The sequence below is a fragment of the Primulina huaijiensis genome, chromosome 18 (assembly GCF_012295235.1).
Source record: "Primulina huaijiensis isolate GDHJ02 chromosome 18, ASM1229523v2, whole genome shotgun sequence".
In the NCBI taxonomy this organism is placed as follows: domain Eukaryota; kingdom Viridiplantae; phylum Streptophyta; class Magnoliopsida; order Lamiales; family Gesneriaceae; genus Primulina; species Primulina huaijiensis.
In genome coordinates, this window is record NC_133323.1 from 4,953,058 (window position 1) to 4,963,850 (window position 10,793).

General features: G+C 39.2%; 1 protein-coding gene across 5 annotated transcripts; it reads left to right on the plus strand.

Annotated features, from left to right (window-relative positions):
* The first annotated feature begins 307 nt into the window (after window positions 1-307).
* On the plus strand, window positions 308-7,124 carry LOC140965052 (uncharacterized). 5 transcript variants are annotated; one of them, XM_073425098.1, is made up of 4 exons: window positions 308-453; window positions 1,605-2,017; window positions 2,669-3,689; window positions 4,035-7,124. In XM_073425098.1, exons 2-4 carry the CDS (start codon window positions 1,824-1,826, stop codon window positions 7,110-7,112), a joined length of 4,293 nt encoding a protein of 1,430 aa, XP_073281199.1. In that variant the 5' UTR covers window positions 308-453; window positions 1,605-1,823; the 3' UTR covers window positions 7,113-7,124. The 5 variants fall into 5 exon arrangements, with proteins under 5 accessions (XP_073281199.1, XP_073281197.1, XP_073281201.1 ...); XM_073425096.1 differs by lacking the exon at window positions 308-453 and adding an exon at window positions 464-669; XM_073425100.1 differs by lacking the exon at window positions 308-453 and adding an exon at window positions 505-594.
* The last annotated feature ends 3,669 nt before the right edge of the window (window positions 7,125-10,793 follow it).

Here is a 10,793-nt window from a genome sequence, read left to right on the forward strand (position 1 = left end):
CTTATTGATGAACTCCTATAGCCATAGCATCCAATAATTCGATTTCACTTAGTTTAAAAAAGGAAACGAAAAGAAGAAAGAGAGGACTGTGTTATTGTCGTGTAGTAATGGAGGGTGTTTACAGTGGCTGTAATTAGACGAAAAGGACGAGGCCAAAACCGACAACCGAGCAACACATAGGTGATGCAGAAGAAAAAATTATCAAGAATCAAAACAAAGTACGACCACTTTGTATTGCAATTATATATAAACAAATAAATGGAAATGGAAATGGAAATGGAAATGGAAATGGGACTGTGTAGGGTAGGTGTAGGATAGGACAGCTTTCTTTCTCTTAACACAATTTTTTCACTCCCCCATTAAACAATTCTTGAATATTTGGTTTTCTCTCTCACGCATATTCACTGCTTTTTGGGGGAGAGAGGAAGAAGAACCTGATGCCCTTTACGATGTGTGAGTGGGTGGTGCAGTTTTCTCTTCTTACTCATACATACAATCACCTGTCTCTATATCTCGCTCTTTATCTCTCTTTCTTTCTTTCTTTCTTTCTTTCTTCCATTTTTTTTCCTTTGCCATCAGGCTATCACATTCAGGGTTGTGTTTTCTATCTACTCTATAATTGTTGAGAATAACCCCATTTTTTGCTTTTCTTGCTAGAACAGCTTACAGGTCTGTGGATTGGTGTCTTATTTCCTTCGTAAATCGTTTTTTTTTCCATTTTTTCCTTTTTTTTTTGTTTAACAAGGGGATTTGTTGAAATCCCTTTGCTTTTTCTATCTGGGTCTTTTCTTCCTTTCCGATCTTTTTCAGATTTTTTGGCCTTTATTTTTTCTCTCTGCTTTTTGGCTGTTGGTGGTGAATGAAAAAAATTCACCTGGGTTTCGAGCTCTTCTTTTTAGAAACTTTCTGCTAGATTTAAGTCTGTGTTACGATCTATGGTTGTTCGTTCTCCTTTGAGGAAGGATTTACTCCACCATTAGTTTCTCTGCAACCGCAGCAAAAATAAATCTGGTCCCTGGGCATTCTAAAATTTTCTCTTCATATGTCTACTGTTCACTCAGACTGACCAAAGATTTGGATTTGGGACCTAAGTTTTTTTGCCATTTCTTCCGAGTCTTTTTTCTCATCCATAGAATATGTTCGACGGATGACTTTAATTTCGAGCTGGCTTTATACTATATTTCATGTGAACAAGCATAAAATTTTCTTGGGTCTTCTTTCATCCACGGTCATCATTTCAAGTCGATTTTACTTTCTTGGGTTTATTATTTGAATTGCGTGGATCCTTAGTTGTTTCCCATATTGAAAAGCTTCAGCGAAATTCATGAACTTTGTCCTAGTTCTGCCCACATAGAATAACGTTTAATGAGGGTTTGATCATTGCTTGTATCTTTCTTTATCTGCCAAAATTTGTTCTTTTCTTGCTAAATCAGTATGTCTCAAAGAGCTTAGATGACTTATCTGTTGAAACTCTTCAAAATCTCTCTCTCCGACCACATAAAATAACACTGTTGAGGGGTCCATAATCTACTATACTTTCAGTCTTAACTACCTGTTTTCCGCCATCAAACTTCTTGATCTTATGCAATATCGATTCTTTTCAGGACTCAAGGATGGATGGTTGAATAAAAGGCACAGTAGCTGGAGTTGTTCAGTTTTTCGGTGGCAGTGGTGGACCTTGTTGAGAGAGGCCTTTTAGGCTACTGTTATGCTGAAGACCAAGTATAAGAAGATAAGGATTTGCTTTGGTGGAGGAGGAGAAATATCAAATTCTTGTGTCTGTTGGCTACACAGCACAAGAAGAAAGAAAAGGGTATCAGCAGATGTTATCCACTGAAGCTCCTCCACCAGTTCTCCCACGTCCTTGTGTTATCTCACGACAGATTAGTGCTGGCAGTAATATTTTTAGTATTGATGAGAGGGATTCTGATAATAACCAGCAACAGCTTGAGGTAGATCTGTTCAAGTCAGACCTTGATGACAATAACAACAACCCACTTCCCAAGTTCTCCATAAGGTAATAACTTTACCTTAATTATCTGTAGTAATTTTTACTTTTGATTGTTTTGTCTGATTTTGTTTCATCCCATCATTTGTTTCCTCGAGATGCATAATTATCTCTTCACCTTGTTTCCCATCATTTGTTTCCTCAAGATCCATAATTATCTCTTCCCCTTGTTTTAAATTCATATTTTATTTTAGATTTATTCCAATCTTGAATTAATAACCTTGTGTATTACCTGGTCTTGGTGTAGCTGATCTTCCTTGTGTAAATAAACTTGTAATTTTTCCAATCTTTTGGATGACCTCCAGTGGATAGTCAATTCTGACTAGCTATTTTTAGGAAATCAGTTTCTTTGGTCATTTTATGCGCCCATTATGCGCCCATGTCTGTGGAATAATAAGAAATCGATCAGCTTGAGTTTTTTATTGAAGCGCCTTCAAATTTGTTGAAATCTCTTTTCTTTTCTTTCCTTTTTTTTTTTTCCTTTTTCGGTTTTTTGCCAAGAGATGTGAGTTATTTTTCTTGGGACATTCACATTATTCTTGAGGTACACTTTTTTAGATATGTTTTTCTACTGTGCTGGAAATCATGGCATAAATTTATTTAATTTCGGTATGTATTTGTATGTTAATTATTTACGGAAACCACTTATCTTTCTTGCAGGGATTATGTTTCCAGTGCACGGGGAAAAGATATCAAGAATAATTGGCCATTTTCTCAGAAGAATTTGCAACTTTGCCTTGAACATGGCTTGACTGATGTGTTGCCACCTTTTCAGTCTCTTGATGTTGTAAGAAACCCATCACGCAAGAAATGTGTTGATGTGAAGCTTCCCTCATTGAGCGATAAGATTTTGTCAAGTGAATTTCAGGAAGAAAAAGAATTTGAATCTACCACTTGTCCTTCTTGCTCGAATATAAATTCTGGTCCGCTGATTAAAGCTCCTTGTTCAAAACCAGAAGCTGTGAGTTCTTCTGTGGAAAAGCCTGAATCTTCGGCTCTGAAACCCAGAAAGGTCGAAAAAAGCACTCAAAACTCCGCTAAGAATTGTAAATTGATTGTGAAGTTGGGCAAAATTGCTGAACCGCTATCAATCGAACATTCTGAAACTATGGCTTCAAAAGTGTGCCCGGTGTGCAAGACTTTTTCCTCTTCCTCTAACACCACTCTGAATGCCCACATTGATCAGTGTCTTTCTGGGTTCTCAACAATGGACTGGATATCACATTCTAGAGTGAGTAAGCATAGAATAAAGCCAAGAAAAACAAGATTGATGGTGGACATCTACGCAACAGCACTACACTGTACATTGGAGGATCTTGATAAAAGAAATGGAACAAATTGGGCATCAAACATGGTTTTTTCGACCAAGGATTTGGAGGCATGTCCAAAACAGAAGAAGAAGAAGATAGATTCGTCTAGCGACGTGGAAGGCAACGTGGAAGGTGCTGTATATGTTGACTCAAGTGGCACAAAGTTTCTTAGTTTATCAAAGTGCAGTGATCTTTCATTTAATTCAAATGCTAAAGATAATTTTGGAACAAGGAGGCTCATCGTAATGAATAAAGAAAGCAAATTTCCTTTAAGAAAGAAGAGAAAAGTTCTTATCAAGAGACACAAATCACTGAAGCATTCTCATCATGGACGAGCTAGTTCCTCTCCGGGGCCTAGTCATTGTCCTGAGGTGCGCTACATACTTTCCTCCTGCACTTTAATTTTGTTTTTATCAAACACAATGAATAAAAGTCCGAAGTATATGTCTCTGTGGTTTGCATGTTTCTTTCTTTAATGAAACACACTATCGAGAGTTGCAACATTTTGAGATGGAGACACTGCTTCTATTCGCTGTCAAACAAATGTTGTGTTCAATTATTAATTAGTTTTTACGCTGCTAATGACTTTATTTAGTCCGTTCAGATTTTGAAAAGCCTTAGGGCTTTCTTGAAGTAATAAAATCTTTTCTCCCCGTAAAAAACCTTAAATGACTGAATTTGGACGCTATCAAAACATGAAATGGGTTTATTTACAGGTTTACAATGTTCAACAAAAGAAGCCTTCTCTTGAAGATGGTTATGAGGAAGAATGTACAACACAGCCTGTCAAAGCCTATGACCAGATGAAATCTGGTGAGATGGGAACGGTAAAGCAGTGGTTAGTAGGCTCAAAGCGTACTGGTTTCACAAAAATCAGTCATGAACATGAACACCAGCGTCCAGATAAAACTGAAACGAACTTGATAGTCAAAGATAGTCATTCATCACGTGGAGATTCATTCATTAAGGGAACAAATAACTCAAATTCCCTGGTTTTCTCTAATGAAAATGCTCTTTTACCATCCAAATGCCGCAAAAGAAAGGAAATCTTGCAGTATACTTCTCATGATGAATGCATCAAGCAGCCTTATTTGCGGAAGAGGGATGGATTGTCCGTGATGACGTCTCGAGACTGTCATGGTAAGAGAAACTGTCTCGCGCCGCGTAAGTGCATTATGAAACATTCAAGAAAAGATAGCCCCTTACTTCAAAACCGCCATACAGACCCTCCGAGTGGTACAGAAAATCTGGACTTTTCTGGGGGTAACAAGAGAAATGAGATAAATACCAGTACGGGTTTAAATGTTGAATGCTCTTTTAGCAATTCAAGAATGTCCGACAATCATGCATTCTCATATCGAGGTAAGGATTTAACATATCGGAGGCAACCACCCTTGGATTATGTAATTTCACCTGGACATAATAAGAAGTCATCTTTTAGAAAGAAGTCTGCCAATGCATCTGTTCCCAAATCAAAGGACAATTCAGGGAACATGCATTTGCACTTCAAGAAGCCTAGGCTACATTACACGTCAGGCTCAGATGATGAGGCAGTAGTGCCACGATCAGCAATTTGTAGACGAGATAATCAGGTAGAAAAACTGAGTGTAAATGCAGCTCAAATGGAAAAAACTTCTGTTCATTCATCCACTGGGCCAGCCAGGGTTTTGAAAATTCGAAAGGAGGGGGTATTCTCGAACTCTGGTAAAGAGATGGACATGGCTTCAATGGGCTCTGAGATATCACCTGAGTTGGATAATCTTGGTGTTGGAAAGAATATCGATTCTGTTATGGGTGGCAATGTTCCTGCAAGTACATCGGATGTCTTAGATGCTGTGAAAGAGGCTAAAATTCAAGATGAATTTCTTTGTGAGTTGATTTCTGAAAGAGCCGACGGAGAAGCACTTTTAGCCTTAAGCAAATCTTTGGATTCTTCATTCTATGAGCTTGCTGGTCCATCGAATGTCAAGAGTGTTTCACAAGGTTATAGAGAAACATACAACAAACATTGTCCGGCCGAACTATTATTGGGTGGTGAACCAGATATATTTTATGCAGACAAAGTCGCCAAAAGTATGACTAGTTCCAATACTAGGACGATGAGTGAAATGGATGCTAATGAAGTAAAAGGAAATTACTATGTTGATGTAGATCCAATACCCATACCTGGACCTCCAGGCTCGTTTTTGCCGAGTCCGGGGCGTATGAGCTCAGAAGAACTTCAAGGAAATTCTTCATTAACCACCTGCAGGATTCAATCTTCTGAAGACAAACATGAATTGATGGATGTGGATTCGTTAGATTCTCCTATTTCATCTGCCTCGATGTTGTCTGAATCTGCTGCTGGAAGATCTGATTCAGTATCAGCGAAAAACTTGTCGGAGCTTTCAGATGGTATTCAAGACCAGAGTCGATTTAACATCTCCGAAGATAGGGTTGTTGAAAGTTCCAAACTTTCTGAACTGGCCAGTCGTGTGGAAGGAGAGCCCGATCTTGATGAATCAAGGGCTGATTTGATGTTAACTGCAACGAATCCTCACATATTCAAGAACAGTCAACCGTGTTGTTGCTCTAGGAAAGAAGGAGCTTTTCTAAAGGATTCTCTTGATTGTGAAGGGTCGCAAATTTTACTGCAAAGGAGTACTGCTTCTCTTGCACTTTGTTCCCAGGAAAAGCATTTTGGTGGCGATCTGAGCAAAACACCCCACGAGTCTAATGTGATGTCACAAACACCACCCAGGGAAGTGCAAACTCCCGGAGCTGAAAACTGTATGTCAAATTCACAGACGGGGTATGCTCCTATACTCGTCTCTCAGAATTCTGAGACCAAGTTTCCAATGTGTGGTGATTGCGAGTCTCCCAGTCCATCAACTACTAATCCTGTACTCAGACTGATGGGAAAGAACTTGATGGTAGTGAACAAGGACGAAACATTGTCTCCTCAAATGACGAAAACCCATTCGAGTATAGCGAAAGACAGCCATCCTAACATGCTGTCCATTGTTGATAATGAGGTCACAGCTGTCAGGTTTCCGAATGAGTACTATTCCATTCATCAAACTTTGTCTCAAGTTCCTTCCAGATATGACTGTATGCAACCCAGCATGCTGGCACAACATTTAGATGCAAGTTCCTCAAATTGTTTCGAAAACACTGCTAAGATAAGGATTCAAGGGTCGATCCCACATCCATCAGCATTTATGCTCTCAAGTAAGAGTTTTGGTGGAAATCTTGCAACCTCTTTGGAACACCACGAGTTTGCCAGTGGGAGCAATCTGATTTCTGAATTTGGATCTAGTATTGGACCAGCTTCCATGACATATGGTGTTGAGAAAGTTCAGACTCATGGGCACCAACTAATCCGGTCTACAAACTTTTCTGGTTCGAAAAACAAGGAAACACTTGTCATCAGTGAATCACCGGAAAGTGAACCTGGGTTGGCTGTTAAAGCAATACATGGCGGGGCGAATATAGAAGCAAGGAGATTTCCAGTTGGGATTTCTGCTCCAGTGGTATTTGGGCATGAATCAAGACATGTGAATCCAGCTTTCTGTAATAATCAGACACGGGGATATCCTGTCTGCAGTGGCTCTCAAGCTTTTTACGCCGCCGATATCCAAGTGCCATCTTCTATTGGAATCTTTAAAGCAAATTCAGTTCAATGGAAATGCACACGAGAAGGTTCAGCCATACTACATCCAAATTCGCTGACAGCTTCATCTCCAGCTACTGGTCATCCCAGGTCTTCACTGTATTTTTCTCCTGGCTTTTCAGAGTCATTTAGCTTTACTTGACAGGACCATTTACTCACATCACATGCATGGCTTCGTGGTGAAAGTTTCTTGCAACTTATAATATTCAAGCATGCACGTTACTATCTGGTTGACTGCTTACACATCAATGGCAATAGTTTATTTGAACGACGGGAGCACAATCTAGTGAAGGAGAACCAGCATATACCTATGGCAACAGATGAGTTTCAACTCCGGTATTAATTAGCTTTGCTTGTTTATAATATATAGAAAGCATCTGAAAAGTCCGGTAGTTTTAAAGCAGTTTTGAAGCTAAAAGTTTCCTGGAGGCATATATACATGTAAAACAACTCTTTCAATAATGAGTCACCCTGAGAAAACTTGTTTCATTCTACATCTTTTTGATTCCGCGTTTCCTCCTTGTTGCATGGTCATACTAGTAAATGTACATCAGTTCATTTAAATCCTAGATACACCAAAAAATAAGGTCAGAGCTGGAAAGGTAGTTTACATTAATACTTGGTTGTGCTTAATTTAACCTTATATAGCTCGTAAAAATGGCTTAAATAATTTTTACTGATGACATATATATATATATTCAGAAGCACTGTCACACACATGGTTTACTTTAAAGACAGAAACCCTTTATTTCATGCATGAATTTAACGGTGAACGATCATGTATCACTACAAAAAAAAGTGTTTCTAGAAGCGGTCTTTGAGGAGCACTTCTAAAACCGCTCGTGTAAACTGAACAACAAAATCGGTTTTACTTAAACCGTTTCTATTTCCTTACTTTTAGGAGTTGTCGCATAACCGCTTTAGTTGTGCAATTTTTAGTACCGATTTGTATCAACTGCTGCTATAAATTGCTCCTATTGATTTAACTATTAGAACCATTCTGGAAACTACTCTAATTGAATATTTTTAAAAGTGGTTTCACAAAGCCGGTGTTAAGGACCGCTCTTATAGCTCTATTTTTTTACAATTGATTTGAAAATTGCACCTATTAAATACATTTATAAACCGTTTTTATACATGGAGTTTATTGAAATAACTGTTGTCATATGTAGCGACGGTTTTTCACAACCTGTCGCTAATATTAGCGACGGTTTGTGCATAACCGTCGCTAATATTTGCGACGGTTTAAAACAAACCGTCGCTTTTTCAAAAATGCAACGGTTTTACTGATACCCGTCGCTATATTTAGCGACAGTGTTAACAAACCGTTGCTAAATTTAGCGATGGGTAAAATCAAACCGTCGCATGCATTCAATTAGCGACTTTTTTACTAAACCAGTCGCTAATTTTAGCGACGGTTATGCATCGCCGTCGCTAATATTAGCGACGATTATTTTGCACTGTCGTTAAATATAGCGACGGTAATGTCATAAACCGTCGCCAAATTTAAATTTTGAAAAATCCGCCATAAATAGCAACGGTTTATTCGACAACCGTCGCTAATAGCGACGGTTGTTTCATTAACCGTCGCCGAATTTTCTATAAATACCTCCACTTCCGTTCTATTTCTTTACACCACTTCACAACACTTAAAATTTTTCTCTCTTACATAATTTTACCACTTCACAACGATAAATTTTTTTTCCACGATTTTAGTTTGGATTTAATGTAAATTTTTTCCCTTTAATTTTTAGTACATTTTTAAGTGTTAATTAAGATTAGAATTATGTTATTATATTAATATGGTAAGTTTTTTAATATTTGTTAATTTTTTTTATTTTACCGTAAATATTAGCGACGGAATTTATTATATAACCGTCGTTAAGGTAGCGACGGAAATTATGATATAACTGTCGCTAAGTTAGCGACGGAAGGCATGAATAAGTTGTCGCTAATTTTAGCGACGGTTTATAAATTCTGTCGCTAAATTTGTAGACGACGGTGTTTTAATCTGTTGCTAAATAGCGACGGTTTTACATAAATCTGTCGCTAATTTTCTAGGCGACGGTTTTTCAAAACCGTCGCAAATTGTAGGTACAACATCGGAAAAATACCGTAATGGGTAATGGGTACGGGCATTATCAAACCGCACCTAAAAGAAACAATAGAAGCATTTCTTCAACTTGTACCACCGGTTGAAAAAAACGCTTCTATAAGATATAAGGCCATAAATAAGAGGAGCGATTTTACAACCGGTGGTACAAGTGATGGAGCGGTTAAAAAACGATCTTAAAATTGAAAAAAACCGTTTCTGTAAGAGTATTTTTTTGTAGTGTATATTCATGAAACATCAGCAACAACATTTAACCCATGTGCTTCTTTTTTTTTTTTTTTAATTCTCCTAGCTCCCACGTTATTGAAGACAAGATTCTGTCTTTCTAATGCAAGGATACACGTTACGTATATGTACATGTTTATATATTCCCGTATAAGATCGGGTTCGAGGGTTTTGTTTCAGGGATGAAAAGGAAAGAATACTGCATGAAATATAGCCGTTGTGTGCTGTAAATTACCGATGTACTGATGCATGTGTATGAATGGGAAGAAAAGAAAAGAAAAGAAAAGAAGGATTCATATAAAGACAATACAGGCAATATGCCCATTTTGGTCACCACTAGTTTTTGTCGTGATAAAATCAGTAATCATTTCGCTCTCTTTTTACCTTACATAAAGTTTGGTGGATATTTTGCATAATCTTATCTCAACTATTAATTAAGTTGATACCCCAGGGATGAACCCATCAAGATCAGGCCCAAACTCCCGGCCCATCTATAGAGCCCACAGGTGAAGGGCCCATGAGCAGCCCAGGTATTCTCCTATAAATATCAGGTTTGAGCGTATGATTTGGAATTCACTATATTGTTTTCAGCAGCACCCTTAGCTGCTCCCCTCATATATCCTCAGTCTCTGACTTGAGCGTCGGAGGGGCTACGCCAGGACACTCTCCTGGCCCTCTTCTAACGGTCTCATTTGTGATTTCAGGCTCAGGATTATTTCAAAACCTGCGTCTGGATTAGTGACACTCGCCGGAATCGGACCCTAAATTTCCTGTGAGTATCACTTGGCGCCGTCTGTGGGAAAACTTGAGTTGAGACGTAGAGATGGTAGGCAAGAAAGGAAGTAGAAGAGCTACCTCAGCATCATCGCGTCCTCAGAGGGGACCCGAACAGTCTCATTTTGAGACAAGACATGAACAACCGTGTCTTGAGACGAGACAGGAACAACCTCGTCAAGAGACAAGAACCGAGCAGCCCCTTCACGAGACAAGGGTCGAGCAAACCCGTCCCAATGAGAACGTGGAGAACTTGACCCTGGAGCAGTTGGACCAATTTATCACCCGGACAGTGGATGAGGCCATGAAAAAGAATCAAGAGTCTGTGTTTGTAGAGGAACAGGCCGCTCGTCAGGAACGTGAGGAAAATGTTGAAGTCCACCAGAGCAGGGTGGAGGAGACGCAACCCCTCCCAACTGGGGAGATTAGTGAGATGGGGGAGATGTGGAAAGAGATACGGAGGTTGAGGGAGCAGGTAGGAAGCAGAGCGCCGGTACCCAAGAGAAGAAGCCCTTTTTCACTAGCCATCTTGGAGGAAGGGCTTCCTCCGAATTTCCGACAATCTAACATTGGTGAGTATGACGGACATACTGACCCCGAGGAACACTTGGGGAGATTTGAGAATGCGGCTTTGTTGCACCAATATTCAGATGGAGTCAGGTGCAGGGTGTTTCTGGGCACGTTGGTGAGGTCAGCCCAGCAATGGTTTAA

Excerpts from the sequence above, each read along its gene's own strand:
- LOC140965052 (XM_073425098.1), top strand. The coding sequence starts at position 1,824 with ATGTTATCCACTGAAGCTCCTCCACCAGTTCTCCCACGTCCTTGTGTT. Across the intron at positions 2,018-2,668 it reads CTTCCCAAGTTCTCCATAAG|GGATTATGTTTCCAGTGCAC; the intron begins GTAATAACTTTA and ends TCTTTCTTGCAG. Across the intron at positions 3,690-4,034 it reads GGCCTAGTCATTGTCCTGAG|GTTTACAATGTTCAACAAAA; the intron begins GTGCGCTACATA and ends GTTTATTTACAG.